At 41.0% G+C, this 17759-nt stretch overlaps 1 protein-coding gene across 7 annotated transcripts in view; it reads left to right on the plus strand.

Annotated features, from left to right (window-relative positions):
* Positions 1 to 17759, plus strand: part of LOC307096475 (lysine-specific demethylase 6A-like) — a 269094-nt gene that overhangs the window by 80222 nt on the left and 171113 nt on the right. For 6 of the 7 annotated variants that reach the window (XM_079766141.1, XM_079766142.1, XM_079766143.1 and 3 more), the window contains exons 5-6: positions 10074 to 10132; positions 12523 to 12643. In XM_079766141.1, coding sequence (XP_079622267.1) covers positions 10074 to 10132; positions 12523 to 12643 — 180 coding nt within the window. Of the gene's footprint in view, positions 1 to 4414; positions 4502 to 10073; positions 10133 to 12522; positions 12644 to 17759 lie in introns of those variants that run through there. The other variant, XM_079766147.1, reaches the window with a different exon arrangement.

Below are 17759 nucleotides of genomic sequence, written 5' to 3' on the forward strand. Positions count from 1 at the left end.
GACAGAGATTGCTGAAGTTGTAGAGATCTTGATAGTCTACTCTTCCACTTGATGACAAACTAGGCTGTTATATTGATGACTAGAGGCCCGGTGCACGAAATTCGTGCACGTGGTGGGTGTCCCTCAGCCCAGCCTGCACCCTCTCCAATCTTGGACCCTCGAGGGATGTCTGACTACTGGTAGGATTGGGCCTAAATGGGCAGTCAGACATCCCTCTCACAATCCAGGACTGCTGGCTCCCATCTGCTTCTGCTTGCCAGCCTGATCACCCCCTAACCCACTCCCTTGCCAGCCTGATTGATGCCTAACTGCTCCCCTGCCAGCCTGATTGCCCCTAACTGTCCTCCCCTGCAGGCCTGGTCCCCCGCAACTGCTCTTTCTTGCAGGCCTGGGTCCCCCCCAGCTGCCCTTCCCTGCAGGCCCGGTTGCCCCCAACTTCCCTCCTCTGCCAGCCTGGTCACCCCTAACTGCCCTCCCCTGCAGGCTTGATCGCTCCTAACTGCCCTCCCTTGCAGGCCTGGGCCCTCTCAACTGCCCTCCCCTGCTGGCCTGATCGCCCACAACTGCCCTTCCTTGTAGGCCTGGTCCCTTCCAACTGCCCTTCCCTGCTGGCCATCTTGTGTTGGCCATCTTTTGTCCACATGGGGTCAGTCATCTTTGACCACATGGAGGCAGCCTTCTTGTGTGTTGGAGTGACTGTCAATTTGCATATTACTCTTATTAGATAGGATATGTTGATTGGACATACAAAGTGGAAATAGCACCTACTCTAGATTTATGGTAAGATATTTGCATGGAAGATGTTAATGAAGAAAGCCCTCTCTACTTAAGTGAAACTTTTAGGAACCACTCTCCTCCCTTGTGAAGCCATCTGGTCTAGGAGTTGTTAGCTGGGAGGGTTTTTATTTATTTACTAGAGTCCCAGTGCATGATTGAATCATGCACGTGTAGGGTCCCGTACACGCTTTCGCTTTCGATCGTGGGGGAGCTGGGTGCCTGTCTGCTGGTGCACCAGGCCTTTCGGAAGCCTTCGGCGTGGCTGAGGCTTCCGAAAGGCCTGGTGCACCAGCAGACAGGCACCCAGCTCCCTGCTTTTGATGGTCCGCGGTGGGACGTGAGCTCGCCGTCCCAGAGGCCTTTTCTGTTCCGCAGCACAGCCATGGTGCAGACGCTGAGCTCGCACCGCCGCTGGCGACACGAGCTCAGCGTCCGGCTGGCCCAATCGGCTACCCTGGCCACCGATTGCGCCTCCCGCTGGCCCAATTGTGGGCGTAGAGGAGTGATGGTAATTTACATATTACCATTTTATTAGGTAGGATTATTAATGCTTCAATTTCATTAGTTATTATTAGACTTACAGGTATTCTTATTCTTCCTGACTGACTTTTGGAAGGTTGTATGTTTTTAGGAATTTGTCCACCTATTTGAATGCTTTTGAGTGTTTTTATTTTTGATTTCTAATTTCATGCTATTGTTATCTGAGAAGTCACTTGTGATTTCAATCTTCTTGAATTGGTTGATACTTACTTTGTGTCCTAACCTCTGGTGTGTCCGTGAGAATGCCCCATGTGCATTTGAGAAGAATGTATAATCTATTGCTTTGGAATAAAATGTTCTAAAAATATCAATTAAATCCACATGATGTAGTGTGTCATTTAAGGCCTCTATTTTCCTATTGATTTACTGTCTGGAAGATAGAAACAATGATGTTGTTAAAGTCCCCTACTATGTCTGTATTGCTGTCTGTCTTTTCCTTAAAGTACCCCAACAGTTTTGTTTTTTTTTAATGTATTTCAGTGATCCTATATTGGATGTGTATATGTTTTCCTGGGCTATATTCTCTTGTTAGATTGTACATTAGGTATTATGTAATAAGCTTCTTTGTCTCTTGATATGGCCTTTGTTTTGAAGTCTGTTTTGTCAGATATAAGTATTGTTACCCCAACTTTTTTGTTTCCATTTGAATGGAATATTTTTCCAATTCTTTCACTTTCAATTTGTGTGCATCTTTTGCTATCAGGTGGGTCTCTTGTGGACAGCATATAATTGGGTCATGTTTTTGTATCCATTTAGTTACCGTATGTCTTTTATATATATCTTTAATGATTTCAGAGAGGAAGGGAGAGGGAAAGAGAGATAGAAACATCAATCATTGATTGGCTGTCTCCTGCATGTCCCTACTAGGGATCAAACCCATAACCCAGGCATGTGCCCTTGACTGGAATTGAACCTGGGATCCTTCAGTCTGTAGGCTGACTCTCTATCCATTGAGCCAAACCAACTAGAGATATCCCATGTCTTTTGATTGATGCATTTAATCCATTTACATTTAAGATCATTATTGACTAGAGGCCCAGTGCATGAAATTCATGCACTGGTAGGGTCCCTAGCGGCTGCTGGCTTTAGACAGGGCCTCTCTCCCTTCCCCAGCTGGCCCTATCCCTTGGTCGAACTCCTGGACAACTCCTGATCGAGGGGACAGTGCGTACTATGCTTTTATTATATAGGATAGGTACTTATTTATTATCATTTATTCTGTTATACTTACGTTCCTGTCTCTATTTCTTCTTCTTAAAGCAGACCCTTTGACATTTCTTGCAATGGTGGTTTGGTGGTAATGTACTCATTTAGCACTTTGGTTTGTTTTGGAAGCTCTTCCGTTTTAAATTATGGCCTTACTGTATAGTTTTGTATTCAGGTCCATGCTTTTTTATTAGTTTTTAAAAAAACAAGTACCAATCAGAATCTTATATGATGCTGTATAACCAGTACATGATAGAGAAATAGATTGAATGTGGAAGCTGATATTAATGCCCAACAAACATCCTTAATTCTGATTTGAAATTTTCACATCTAACAAAACAGCATATAATTGATTTCAGTGCCTCACTTTATAATAAATGTAAACATTTTCACTTTTAAATAAAAGTATGATAATTAATTAAATACTATTATATCCATCTTGGGGTTCTGCATAAAATTCCATTTGAATAAGAGGTTTACTGGTAACAAATGTTTTGAGACATTGTTTTAGATGTTTTTGAGTGTTCTTCTTTTATAGTGTTTTCTTACTTTGAATATTTTATCCCAGTCCCTTTTCACCTGAAGTTTTTTTTATGAGAAAGCAGCTGATAATCTATTGGGAACTTCCTTATAGGTAACTGTCTTGCTGCCTTTAAGATTCTTTCTTTGTCTTTAACATTTGCCATTTTAATTATGATATAGGTGTGAATCTCTGGGTTTATCTTGATTAGGCCTCTCTGTGCTCCCCGAACTTGACTTTTTCTTCACCAGGTTAGGTTAGTTTTCTGTCATTTTTTCTTCAAACCATTTCTCTATTCTTTGCTCACATTCTTCTTCTGATTCCCCATTATTGTGGATGTTGTCCCAAAGTTCTCTTAAATTATCTTCCTGCTTTTTAATTCTCTTTTCTATTTGCTGCTCTCATAGAGTATTTCTTTCTTTCTATTTTGTCTTCCATGTCATTGATTCAATACTCTGCTTCATCCTATCTACTTTTCATTTGTTCAGTGTATTCTTGATGTCAGACATGTATTCTTCAGTTCAGACTGGTTCTTGTTGGTAGTTTTTAAGTCCCTTTTCATGTTGTTGCAGTTCCCACTAAGTTGTTTTAGCTTTCTTATAACCATTACTTTGAAATCTATATTTCATAAATTGCTTGCCTCCATTTCATTTAGCTCTTTTTCTGAAGATTTTTCATTTTGTTTTGTTTGGGGTTGTTTCTTTGTCTCCTCATTTTATCTGTCTCTTTGTATTTATTTGTATATATTAGGTAGAACTGCTATGCCTCCCAGTCTTCCTGGGTGGCCTTATGAAGTAGGTGCCCTGTGGGACCCAGCAGCACAGTCTCCTTGATTTCCTGATATGGATGCTCTAGGATAGCGGTTGCCAACCTTTTGGACCTCACGGACCACCAGTGGTCCGCAGACCACTGGTTGGCGACTGCTGCTCTAGGAATTTTCCTTGTGTGGGTTATGTGGATCCTGCTGGTTTTGATTTCTATTGGCCCTTTTGTGTGTGGGATCAACCCTCAGACTGTTATGAGGCCAAGTATGTTGTACAGGTGCTGATAAAACAAAACAAGATATAATACAGCAAAACAAAAAAGACAACCACAAAAAACATCAACATCAACAGAGTAAGAAAAAGTAAAAAAAAAAAAGAAAAGAATATAAATCAAAAGAAAAAAGGAGAGCAGACAATATTTGAAAGGAAAGAGGAAAAAGAAAAAATAATTAGGAAAAGGAAACCTGGGTGGGGGGCAATGAGTGAAAGTTTAAGCCAAGAAAAAAGGAAATCCTACATAATAAAAGCCCAGTGACCAAAATGGTATAATGAACGCTCGACCAATCACTATGAGGTGCATTGACCACCTCCCGGTCCCTTCCCCCAGCCTGCAGGCTCCTATCACTGAATGGCGAACGGGAAACTGGGGTGGATGGCGATGGCGGAGCCGAACTGGGGACTGGTGAGCAGTCAGAACGGCCGACCTCTTGGTCCCTCTCCCCGGTCCATAGGCTCCAATGGATCACTGGATGGTGAATGGGGAACTGGGGTGGGTGGCGGCAACATGGAAGGACTGGGTATTGGTGAGGAGAACCGGGGTGGGTGGAAGCAGCGGGGCGGGACCGGGGACTGGCGAGCGGGTGGAAGATGGCCCTGATCACAGGCTAGGCTAGGAACCCTACCTGCACACTATTTCGTGCTCTGGGCCTTTAGTAGAATTAGAAAAAGTAAGAGAAGTACAAAATATTAAAAGAAAATGAAAAGAAAAAGTAAAAATAAGTACTATAGGAAAAAATTAAAAAAAAAAGGAGCTTGTTGGTGTTAGCCTGTTTTGCTCGGGTTAGAGCATGGGCCCATGGACTGAGGAATCATGGGTTTGATTATAATCAAGGGCAGTTTACAGGCTGGCCATATCCCCTAGTCAAGGTGGGAGTCCCCGTTGGGGGGTGGGGTGGCCCGGGTAAAGGGGTGTCCTGGGTGAGGGGCCGGGGGTAGTATGCAGGCCGGCCAAGTCCCTGGCTTTGTCAGGTAGGATGTCCAGAAGATGTCCAGTCTAATTAGCATATTATCCTTTTATTAGTATAGATGAGTAAAATTAAATATTTCTTTTCAAGCCATCGATGTTGCTATAAATGACAGTGTCTTATCTTTTCTTATGGCTGAATATATTTCATTTACATTATGTTCCACATTTTATCTATTTATCAGAGGTCATTGAGGTTGTTTCCATGTCTTGCCACCTGAATAATGCTGTGAAGTACATATATATCTTTATGAATAAGTGCTTTAAATTTGGGGCGGGGTAGATACCCAGAAGAGGATTGCTGCTTCATAAGTTCACTCTGTTCTTCATTTTTTGAGCAAACTCCATACAGTTTTACAGAGTGATTGTACCATTTTATACCATTTTATAGCATGGTGGTTCTTTTTGTTGTTGTTTTTCCATTGATTTTTTTTTCCCCGAGATAGTGGAATGTAAGGAGGGAAGAGACCTGATATGAGAGAGACATATTGATTGGTTTTCTCCTGCATGTACCCTGACAGGGTTGGGGCTTGAACCTGCAATGGATGTGCTCTTGACCAGGAATTGAACCCTTGACCCTTCGTTGCTCAGGCTGCTCCTCTAACAAGGGCTGGTAGTTTTTTACTCCACATTCTCTCCAAGATTTGTTTTCATTTTCAAACTACATTTATTGAGGTGATATCTATCTATATAAAAGCCTAAGTGACCATTACAACCGTGGACAGATGTTCAGTGCAGGAGCTGCTCCCTGGTGGTCAGTGTGCTCCCACAGCTGGTTAACCTCATGTGGTCCTTCCCCCCGGCCACCACCCTCCCAATGGCCGGCCAGCCCGAGAGACTACATCTGGGCATGAATTCGTTCACCCAGCCTCTAGTTGTTTAATAATATTATGTTTCAGGTAATTACATCATCTGCATATTGCATTGTGTATTTTTGTCTTGTTATAGACATTCTAATATGTGAGTTGTATATCATTGTGGTTTTGATTTGCATTTTCCTACAGTTAGTGCAGTTGAGCATATTTTTATGTATTTCTTGGTCTTTTTTGTATGTTACTAGAGGCCCGGTGCACGAAATTCGTGCACGGAGGGGGGTTGTCCCTCAGCCCAGCCTGTACCCTCTCCAATATGGGACCCTCAAGGGATGTCCGACTGCCCGTTTAGGCCCGATCCAGGACTGCTGGCTCCCAACTGCTTGCCTGCCTGCCTTCCTGATTGCCCCTAACCGCTTCTGCCTGCCAGCCTGATCACCCCCTACCACTGTGCTGCCAGCCTGTTTGCCCCCAACTTCCCTCCTCTGCCGGCCTGGTCACCCCTAACTGCCCTCTCCTGCAGGGTTGATCACCTCCAATTGCCCTCCCTTGCAGGCCTGGTCCTTCTCAACTGCCCTCCCTTGCAGGCCGGGTGCCTCCCAACTGCCCTCTCCTGCTGGCCATCTTGTGGTGGTCATCTTGTGTCCACATGGGGGCAGCTATATTGTGTGTTGCAGTGATGATCAATCTGTATATTACTATTTTATTAGATAGGATAGAGGCCTGGTACAGGGGTGGGGGCCAGCTGGTTTGCCCTAAAGGGTGTCCCGGATCAGGTGGGGGTTCCCTTGGGGCGTGGGGCGGCCTGAGCGAGGGGTCTGTGCTAGTTAAACAAGTGATGTCATTACAAATCAGCTATTCAGATAATTTAGGTAAGTAATTTATTTATTTATTTCATAAATACATAAATTTTCTTAAATTTAGCAGACAGTACTCGTATTATTTATATTTTATAGTGGCGGCAAAAAGTCTAGCGCCGGCCTTGAAAGTGACACTTATGACTTACATTACGGCAAATTCAGAGGAAAAATAATACAAGTTAGTATTGTTATTATTTAGAAAGAAATATAGGATTAAAATAATTTGTAAAATATAGTTACTTTATAATAATCAAATTAATTTAATTTATAAACTAACAATAAAATATGTTCATGTAATTATGTACCTACTTACTGTGTTTTTAAGCAATATGTATATAATAATTTATAATATAATTTTAAATTATTTTTTTTTATATTTTTAACATAATGAGTAAGAAAAGAGGATGCAGCCGAAACCAGTTTGGCTCAGTGGATAGAGCGTCGGTCTGTGGACTGAAAGGTCCCAGGTTCGATTCCGGTTAAGGGCATGTACATTGGTTGCGGGCACATCCCCGGTAGGGGGTGTGCAAGAGGCAGCTGGTCGATGTTTCTCTCTCATCGATGTTTCTAGCTCTCTAACCCTCTCCCTTCCTTTCTGTAAAAAAATCAATAAAATATATTAAAAAAAAGAAAAGAAAAGAGGATGCAAATTCAACGATGATCTAAGAAGTGAATTTCCTTTTATTAAAAAAACCAAAAGCGATTACAATATAGACCAAATTTTTAATCAAGAACACCTACCCCCCTCCGGCCCGAAATTGGTTTGGCTCAGTGTCGGCCTGCGGACTCAAGGGTCCCAGGTTTGATTCTGGTTAAAGGCATGTATGTTGGTTGTGGGTACTTGGTTGTGGGCACATCCCCAGTACCGGGTGTGCAAGAGGCAGCTGATCGATGTTTCTCTCTCATCGATGTTTCTAACTCTCTATCCCTCTCTCTTCCTCTCTGTAAAAAATCAATAAAATACATTAAAAAAAAAAAAAAAGGGCCCCCCCCCCCTCCCGCCTGTCCCGGTCAATGGTGTCCCGCTTTACCAATGTTAAAATCTGGTCACCTTATGTATAATTGAACTCCTCATTGGCCGGCTATGAGGACTGGCCATGACAAGCTGCTCTCTGGGGTCTGATCCAGTCGAGTGGCATGTGCCCCTACAAGGCTTTCCTACCTGCCAAAACCATCATTTGGGTATGCTGATTGTGAAGTTTGCTCAGGTGGTTCTCTGCTGTTATGTGAGCTCAGATATTGGCATTTGGTTATGGTACCTTTTGGGAGGCACACTGATGCTGGCCAAGTTCATCTTGAAGTGGACACCTGGCTCTCTAGCGGTCCTTTATCTCCCCCAGCTGGAATCCAGGCTGATTTTCACAGCTGGATATTGTGAGGACTCCTCTTCCTGGCACTGGTCCTTCAAACTGTGTAGTGTAGTGTGGGCTTAGGATTCCTAGCTTCCCAGGGGGAACTTTTGCATTAGAGATAATCTGTATCTTAACTGCCATATGTGGTGTGGGACTAGCCCATTTACGTCCTTGCCTGTTCCACCATTCTCCATGTGGCTTTTTCTTTATTAGAAGAGTTCTATTTAGTTATCTCCAGTTTGTTTTGCAGGGTGGTTGTTCAGTTGTAATTTTAATATGCTCATGTGAGGAGGCAAGCACAATCTTTACCTACTCCTCCATCTTAATTAGAAACCTCAGTATTCGTTTTTACTTTCTTTGAATAAATACGCAGTAGTGGAATTGCCAGAACAGTGTTAGATTTGTTTTTAAGTTTAAGGAGTAGTTATTTATGTTGAACCAATTCACATTTTCACCAAGAGTGTATGAACTTTCTTTTCTCCATTTGTTATCTTTTGTCTTTTTTTTTGAAACTTTTTAAAAAATATATATTTTATTGATTTTTACAGGGAGGAAGGGAGAGGGATAGAAAGCTAGAAACGTCGATGAGAGAGAAACATCGACCAGCTGCCTCCTGCACACCTCCTACTGGGGATGTGCCCCCAACCAAGGTACATGCCCTTGACCGGAATCGAACCTGGGACCCTCCAGTCCGCAGGCGACGCTCTATCCACTGAGCCAAACCGGTTTCGGCTCTTTTGTCTTTTTGATGTTAGCCATTCTAACAAATGTAAGGGAATATCTCAATATGATTTTGAAAGTATTTTCCTAATAATTAAATGTTGAACTTGGCCATTTGAATATCTTTGGAAAACTATTGATTTAGTTCTTCTGTCCACTTATTTTATTTTTTGTCTTCACCTGAGGACATCCTTAGAGAGAGGAAAGGAGAGAGAGTGGTAAATATTGATGTGAGAGAGAAACCTTGATGGATTGATTTCCTTCCATACATGCCTTGCCCACCTGGGGACCTAACCTGCATTCCAGGCATGAGCCCTGACCGGAAATTGAACCAGCAACCTTTCAGTGTACATGGTGACATTCCAACCAACTGAGCCACTCCAGCCAGGCTGTCACTTTTAATCAGAATGGTTTCTTGTTGTTGTTATTGATTTGCATGAATACTTTATATATTTTGATGTTAATCCTTGGTTTACGTATGTGATTTTTACAGATATTCTCCTAATCTGTAGTTTGATTGTTTTTAATGTTAATTGTTACTTTTGCTCTGCAGAAGCTTTTGTGTTTGATATTGTCCTCTTTCTTGATTTTTGCTTTTATTGTTTACATTTTTTTATCTTATCGCAGATTTTTTCTTTTTTTTGTTAAGACAAGTGTCAAGGTGCTGTTTCTACATTTTCTTTTAGGTTTATAGTATCAGGTTTCATGTTTAATTTGGTTGTTTCGAATTAATTTTTTGTGACTGATGTAAGATACGGTTTCAATTTCACTTTTTTGGCACAAACTTTGTATGTGTTTATCTCTTTCTTCACCACCTTTTGTTGATGAAACAACCCTCTTGCCATTGTGTTATCTTGGCTCTCTTGTTGAATATTAGTTGATTGTAAATGTAGGGGTTTGTATCTGTGCTCTTGTTCTGTTCCTTTGGCCTGTTTTTTTTTATGCCAGTATCATACAGTTATTTTTTTATAGCTTTGTAGTATAATTTAAATTAGGAACTATAACACCTCCAGCTTTGCTCTTTCTCTGGATTGCTTTATTTGTTTTTGTTCTTTTTGTGTGTGGTTTTCACAAATTTTAGAATTTTCAAAAATTGTGTTTTTTTCCCTGTAGAGTTGATTAAAATGAAACTGGAAAGGTTTCTCCAAGCTTTTCGTCGTCTTCCATGATTCCTGTTGACTCATGACTTTATAGTTTCTTTTAATCGTATTGTAAGATGTGAAAGAATTTTAGAACATAGAAATCTAAAATGTAAAACTTTTACTATTCTTTTTAACAGAATGCTGTCTTTTTATATGGCCTTGGTTTGGTTTACTTCTACTACAATGCATTTCATTGGTAAGTTGACTTATAGTAGAAGCTTTCAGTGAGTGAGTGTGTGTGTGTGTGTGTGTGTGTGTGTGTGTGTGTGTAAGTAGTAAGTACAAAATATTTTAATGTAGACATACATTTCATTAGTAGCATATTTACTTTTTTAAGCTTCCACTAAAGATCAGCCCTCTTTATAAACTCTCAGTATTTTTCAGTTAGGATATGTCTTTCAGTGTTGAGGATTAACTGCACTAGTCAGTCATATGTAAGATTTTGTATACTGTTTTCTAAAACTTTTTAAATTGGCTTTTTTTGTTTTGATTTATATGTTATGAGAATTCAAAGGAAGAGTACATTACATAGCCAATGTTTGTAAGCATGTTCTTTAGGTCATTAATACAGAGTTCTTAAATTTGCATTGACCAGATTTTCATGCCATTTTCCAGAGGTGAATATTTAGCTTTTATTAAACAATTGGACTACAAATTTACTTAATTTGTTGGCTTTGGGGCTTTTTAATTACGTTATGTTTGGATGCACTACATTGCTTAGTAAATAAACTTGTGGATTGTAGATGTTAGAACTTTTTTTTCCTTTTGAATGACACATTGCTTTGAGAGATCTTAAACTTAAACCACCCCCTGTATCTTGTAGGAATCTTATTTTAAAATGAGCCTAGATTAGGACCATTTTAAGGTCTCTGTAAATTTTCTGAAAATCCTAGTCAACGTAATTTACAATTCTGAACTTTTAGAACGTGAAAAGATCTTAGAGATCACATAGTTTTTTAATTCTTTCCTTTTGTTGATAGGGGAAGTAAGATGTGTTAATTTTTACTCCATATTTCTTATCTATCTATTTAGGAACAGAGGCAGTCCTTGAGTTCAGGTCCCTACTCTATTAATTTAAAGCCTACATATTCCAAACTTGAAAGAAGAAGATGGCATTTTTTTGTACAACTATATTCATAGAGTGGTGATCACTTATAAATGGGAAGAGGACAAGAGGTTACAATAGTTAGAGATAGGACTTAATCAAGTTTATAGGGAAAATTTTTTAGAAGTAAGTCTAATATACTAAATGAAATAATTTGTTGTGGTTTGTGCTACATGGAGGCAGAATGATGTCTATTTTTTAATCAGTATTTACAGTTGTTTGTTCACATAGATACAATTATTTTAGTTAGCCAGAACAAATATGCACAAAATTCAGTGTGAGGCTGGTAACAAAGAACTTTACAGCAGTTTTTACATACTTAAGATAAAATCCATGAGCCTCTGTAGATTGAAGAAAATAAAATAATTAGTGAGATAAGTCAGTTTACATTGGAAATATTAATTGCTTTAAATATAGCTTTGGACAAATTAGATTTATAATTGTCTAAATAAAAAATACAAAATTAATAAGTAATAGTTCAACAATAAACTGTTTTGTAAACCTACTTTTGCCAACCTCTGAATATATGTGAAAATGTGGAGAAATGATTATAAATTTTGATAACTCATTTTTAAATGATGTCTGTGTGTTTCCCAAAATGCTCAATTTTGTAGTAAATGTACATATAGCCATGCAACTTTAGATATAAGACAATCTAAATGCTTTCTCTTAATGGTATGCCCATCTATTTGTAGCACAAATAAAATTGACTTTTGAAACATTAAGATTCTAAAAGTGATCTCTAGAGGATATAGTATTTGACATCAAAGTGAAGTTTTTTCTTTTTGTCTTTTTTCATACTCATTAGTAATTCACAAAATTTAAATGCTAAGAAATATTCAAAATGTGTCCGGTATATCTGGATTTTTTTATTGGTAATTAACACCTGATAAGAAGACAGTTAAGACAGTATGCAATTAGGACAAAGATAAGCTGATGGGTTGAGTTATGTTAGACAAATCATACAGTCTCTAAATCCTGGGCCATTGATTTATGGCAAAAGTGATACTGCATTGCTGTAGACGTAAGAATGGTCTTTTCCAGAAATTATTCTCTTTTGTAGAAATTGAATATGGAAAAATTATATACTAGCCATTAATGATTTTACATGATATACTTACAGTAGGTAAAACTTCTGAAAGTAGATTTCTGTGGAACAAATATATATATCCAAGTTTATTATTTTTATCCTCTTGCCCTCTTATAAACTTTCTTACTATGCTATTTCTAAGATATTTCAGAAAAGTTTAAATTGATTATTTACAATAAAAATGTTGTAAATGTTGTTGAACAATTTGATAAATTTGAAAGGGATTCAACTGACATTCCTTACGTTTTTCTAATGTCCTTTAATATTAATGATGTTTTAATAAAATTGTTATATTTGTCAAAATTGTTGTACCAGAATGTTTCTTGAATTACTAAGGAAAGTACCTGTAAATATTAGAATCTTACAGTTTCTTATGTCTATATTCTTTAAGGGCAATTAAGGCATTTCAGGAGGTGCTTTATGTTGATCCGAGCTTTTGTCGAGCCAAGGAAATTCATTTACGACTTGGGCTTATGTTCAAAGTGAACACAGACTATGAATCTAGCTTAAAGGTAGGTGGTTGGGGCATTTCCTACATATATTATATCTATTCATTTAAGTGTGTATTTAAATGAGAAGAATATTGAGAATTTTGGAATTTATATAACACTATAAAAATGAAGAATTTAGAATATGAACTAAAAGATTTAAAAAAAGGATTGGCTTTCAGGGCACAAAGTAGATACATATAATGCTAAGATTTGCAAAATAACTTTTAAAAATTTATTTTTATTGATTTCAAAGAGAAAGGAAGAGGGAAAGAGAAATACAAACATTAATGATGAGAGAGAATCATTGATGGACTGCCTCTTGCACGCCCCACATTGGGGATTGAGTCAGCAACTTGGGTATGTTCCCTGACTGGGTATCAAACCGTAATCTCCTGGTCATATGTCGATGCTCAACCACTGAGCTATGCCGAAATAACTTTTTAGTGCTTTATATTTTTGTGGGTTTTTGTTTTTAAAAAGATGAATACCAGAGTTTCTGACCCAGAAACAATGAATGTTTTATTTCATTTGATATGTAAAACACTTTTCTGTATGTGATGGCCACCAGAGATATACAAAGTATTTATGTTAGTATATAAAGAGTATGTGTGTTAGTGATGGGATCTAATTAAGTTTTCTTTCTTATGGGTCTAATTAGAAATCTACCCACTTCTATTTGGAGGGCGTATGTCATAGCAGAATGATAGAATAGTAGATTATCCTTTATTAAGGCTTGTAGAATGCTAGTTGGTAAGTATAAAAACATTAGGGAAAAATAATACATTAATTTTAAATGCCTTAATTCTGATGGAAATTTGATTTGTCAAAACTTCTAATTTTTCGGATTTTCTGTGTTTGTGCTATCCTATCTAATAAAAGAGCAATATGCAAATTGACTGTCATTCCAACACACAAGATGGCCGCCACAAGATGGCCAGCAGGGGCAGGCAGTTGGGAGGAACCAGGCCTGCAAGGGAGGGCAGTTGGGGGCGATCAGACCAGCAGGGGAGGGCAGTTGGGAGGGACCAGGCCTGCAAGGGAGGGCAGTTGGGGGCGATTAGGCCTGCAGGGCAGGGCAGTTAGGGGTGACCAGGTTGGCAGAGGAGGGCAGTTGGGAGGGACCAGGCTTGCAAGCGAGGGCCGTTGGGGGTGATCAGGCCTGCAGGGGAGGGCAGTTAGGGGTGACCAGGCTGGCAGAGGAGAGCAGTTGTGGGGGATCAGGCCTGGACGGGAGGGCAGTTGTGGGGAACCAAGCCAGCAGGGGAGAGCAGTCAGGGGTGACCAGGCAGTAGGGGAGGGCAGTTTGGGGTGACCAGGCCTACAGAGGAGGGCAGTTGGGGGTGACCAGGCCTGCAGGGGAGGGCAGTTGGGGGGACCAGGCCAGCAGGGGAGGGCAGTTAGGGGCAACCAGGCTGACAGGGGAGTGGTTAGGGGGTGATCAGGCTGGCAAACAGATGCGGTTAGGGGCAATCAGGCAGGCAGGCAGGCAAGCGGTTGGGAGCCAGCAGTCCTGGATTGTGGGAGGGATGTCCGACTGCCCGTTTAGGCCTGATCCCAGTAGGGGTTCCATATTGGAGAGGGTGCAGGCTGGGCTGAGGGACAACCCCCTCCCCTGTGCACGAATTTCGTGCACCGGGCCTCTAGTCATTTTATATTTTCTAAGGTTTTTATGGGACTAGAACTTTCCTACCTGGCAAATATGCATAGCTCTTTGAAACAATATGATTTTCTGGAAAAATAATAAGGTTTTGTGAATTTGTGATTATGTAGAATGTTTGTTCTTCTTATTTTGCATATAAATCTTTTATACATTATCTTGATTGTAAAGGTTGTGTGCACGTGCTCTGTGTGTGTGTGTGTGTGAGAGAGAGAGAGAGAGAGAGAGAGAGAGGAGAGCGAGAAAGAGAGAGAGAAAGACTTCACCCTGAGCTCACTAACTTAAGGCCAGGGATTTTTTAGAACTAAGTTACTTTATGTTGTTTTTTATTATTACAGTAAGAGAATACAAATTAAAATTATCAAAGGGGAAAGATGCCAAAGAAAGAGCCAGAAAAATACTACTTGTAAGAGTCAGTTCTCCTCTCCCTTTGCAGTCTTGTGGATATCACCAATTTCCCCACCTTTATGTGTGAATCATAATACATATGGACTATTACTAACCAGGGGCAGTATTCAAGACTTTCCTTTTTTTTTTTCTATTTAATACTAGAGGCCCGGTTCATGAATTCATGCACATTGAAAGGAAATTAATTAGAAGAAATCTATATTAAAAGGGCCTGTGGCTTTAACGCCATAACGACCAAAGACTGTTGTGGGTGGGCGGGGCTGTGAGCACGCTAGGCCGCGTGGGTGGGTGGGGCCGCGCGATTTCACATACTGGGCTTCTAGAATTTAATAACACTGTTTACCCTTTCTCTATAATAGAAGTGTTAACCAAATTCACGATTGACAGTGACAGATGGAAACGTGTGTGTGATTGGCACCTGCAAGAGCTTTACATATGTAGATAAACATGCTTAATTAGACCTGCTTTCTGACTTGACTTAACTTTTTCCAGCCCAGTGAAGCACCCTAACCTCTTTCAGTTAATTGTCGGCAACACAGCAGTAAAAATATCAACACGAAGCAGATTATTATTATAGACTAGTAGCCCATCGCGTGATAACGCGCTCAGTAGGCCGCTTGCTGCTTCCGCGGGAACCATGCAGAGGGACCGTGTTCATTCCACTGGAGGTGGGAGGGAGCTGTGCTGCTTCTGCGGGAGCCAGGACGGACCCGCTCCAATTCCATGGGAGGTGGGAGGGAGATGCGCTGCTCCCACGGGTGGCAGGCCTGCTATCTGCTCTTTGGGCCTGCGCTCAGCTGCGGAGGCTACGGGCCGGCCCACCCTGTCCCTAACCATGTCTGCTCTGGCTCTGGGGGGCTGGCCCGAGCCAGGCGAGGCGACGAAGCAAGCATTCCGCTAGGCTGCTCATGTTGCCCACTCTCAGCGGCCACCCTCCCAGGACTGGGGGACTCTGGCAGGCTGAGAGGACTGGGTACCACCATCTTGGCTATGGGCCCCACCATCTTTGTGACGGAGTGACGGTTAATTTGCAAAATACCCTTTTATTAGATAGGATCACGCAGGGAGAACAAAGGGTAATATATTTAACTGCAGCAGTGTCTGCACAATGTGAAAACCTGAAGTCATTTTCAAGGTCCACCATTTCTTACTTCTTTTCAGTAGAGTCATGTTTCTCAGCTTTCTAAATCCCTGTTTTCCGGCTAATGAAAAGAAAATAGGATTCCACTGAGTCTCCTATGTACTTACTCCAGGACTTATGTGAGGATCAAATGAGATGAGGCACGGAAAAATGCACATTTGGTTACACAAACATTTGGTTACAGTGTAAAGTATTTGCACCTGGCTATATAGCAAGTTGTGTTCCTGGGCTGAAGAAACTCCAAGGAGGCTAGTCACTAGGGAGAGGAAGCTGGGTGTTGATATATGATGTTATTACCCAGCACCCACAGCTACCATTTCTGGGCTGGGCTAGGCTGTTGCAGGTTCAATCCCTAGGCGGCAGCAGATCAATTCTCTCTCATCATTTATGTTTCTCTCCCTCCCTCTGCCTTCCTCTCTGAAATCAATAAAAATATATTAACAAAAACAAAAATAAATAGGATGTAAATCAGACATCACTGCTCTCCATCCATGTATGGACACCATCAGTATGTTCTCTGTATCTCTCTGTCTGTTTCAGTTTTGTGTGTTCATTTATTTCCCTAGATTCCACATATAAGTGAAATTATATGGTATTTGTCTTTTCCTGACTGACTTATTCTACTCATCCTAATATCCTCTAGGTCAGCAATTTTCAACCTTTTGCCACAAGAATTTTTAAAAAATGTACTATTTTTCTCTGACCACTTTTTTCTTAGATTATCAAATGAAAAGTGACAGCAACCAACACAACTATCATCCAGTTTTTCAGCTCTGCAAAAATGTACTTTTTGATGGGCTGCAGAATTTTAGTAATTAGTTTAAGTGTGCAATGAGATGAAAAAGGTTGAAAATCTATGTTCATTAATGCTATTGAAATGGTAGGTTTTTTTTTTTTTAAATGGGCGAGTAATATTTCACTTTATATATGTATCACAGTTTTTTTATCCACTATCTACTGATAGACACTGGGTTCCTTCCATTAGCTTAGTTATCTTCTATCTGTATAAAACTCTAATATGCAAATAGACCAAATGGCAGAACAACCTAACAGCTGGTTGCTATGACATGCACTGACTACCAGGGCACATGTGTATGGAACATGGCGGGTATTGGCAGTAGTGGGATGGTAGAGCAGGTGAGCAGGGGCTCCAAACCGAGGCAGGGTGCCAGTCATTGGGGTGAGCCTCTGGTGGTTACTGAAAATTCTTTGCTCCTGCATGCTGCAGTCCTGCCAAGCACTTGTACCTGCTGCTGACACCAGCCCCACTTGCACCCATTGCCAGTGCTGGAACTGCTGCTTGTACCCACTGTTGGCGCCTGGCACCGGCCATGATCACTCAGGGCTGTCAGTGGGTACGAGCGGCAGCTGCCCACCCTGATTGCCCCTCAGGGCTTCTCCATTTCCCCCTGCTCCTGAGGGGTGAATGGGGCTGGCAGCCACCTCTCACACCCGCTGCCATCAATGACCCTGCTTGAATCTGCTGCTGGCCCCAGAGCCGCTGCTTGCAACTGCTGCTGGTGCCAGCCCCAGTCGCTCTGCGCCGTCTTTGCACGGGAGCGGTGTGGCGGGAGCGGGACTGCCGGCAGATAGGAGACTGGGGGCTACAGTGGTAACAGACAGCTGGGGGTGTGGAGGATGGGCTGAGATCTGCCCCTGTGCCCATCACAGCCTAGCAGCCCACAGTTCCTTTCAATGTGCACGAATTCGTGCACTGGGCCCCTAGTTTTAAATAACACAGCAATGATCATAGCGGTGCATGTATTCTTTCAAATTAATTACTTGGGTTCCTTTGAATATATACGCAGAATTGGAATAGCTGGGTTATAGGCAATCCCATTTGTTAATATTTTGGGGATCCTTCATACTGTTTTCTGTAGTAGCTACACCAGTCAGCATTCCCACCAATAGTGGAGAAGAGTATTCTTTTC

The sequence above is a fragment of the Cnephaeus nilssonii genome (genome assembly GCF_951640355.1).
Source record: "Cnephaeus nilssonii genome assembly, chromosome: Y".
In the NCBI taxonomy this organism is placed as follows: Eukaryota; Metazoa; Chordata; class Mammalia; order Chiroptera; family Vespertilionidae; genus Cnephaeus; species Cnephaeus nilssonii.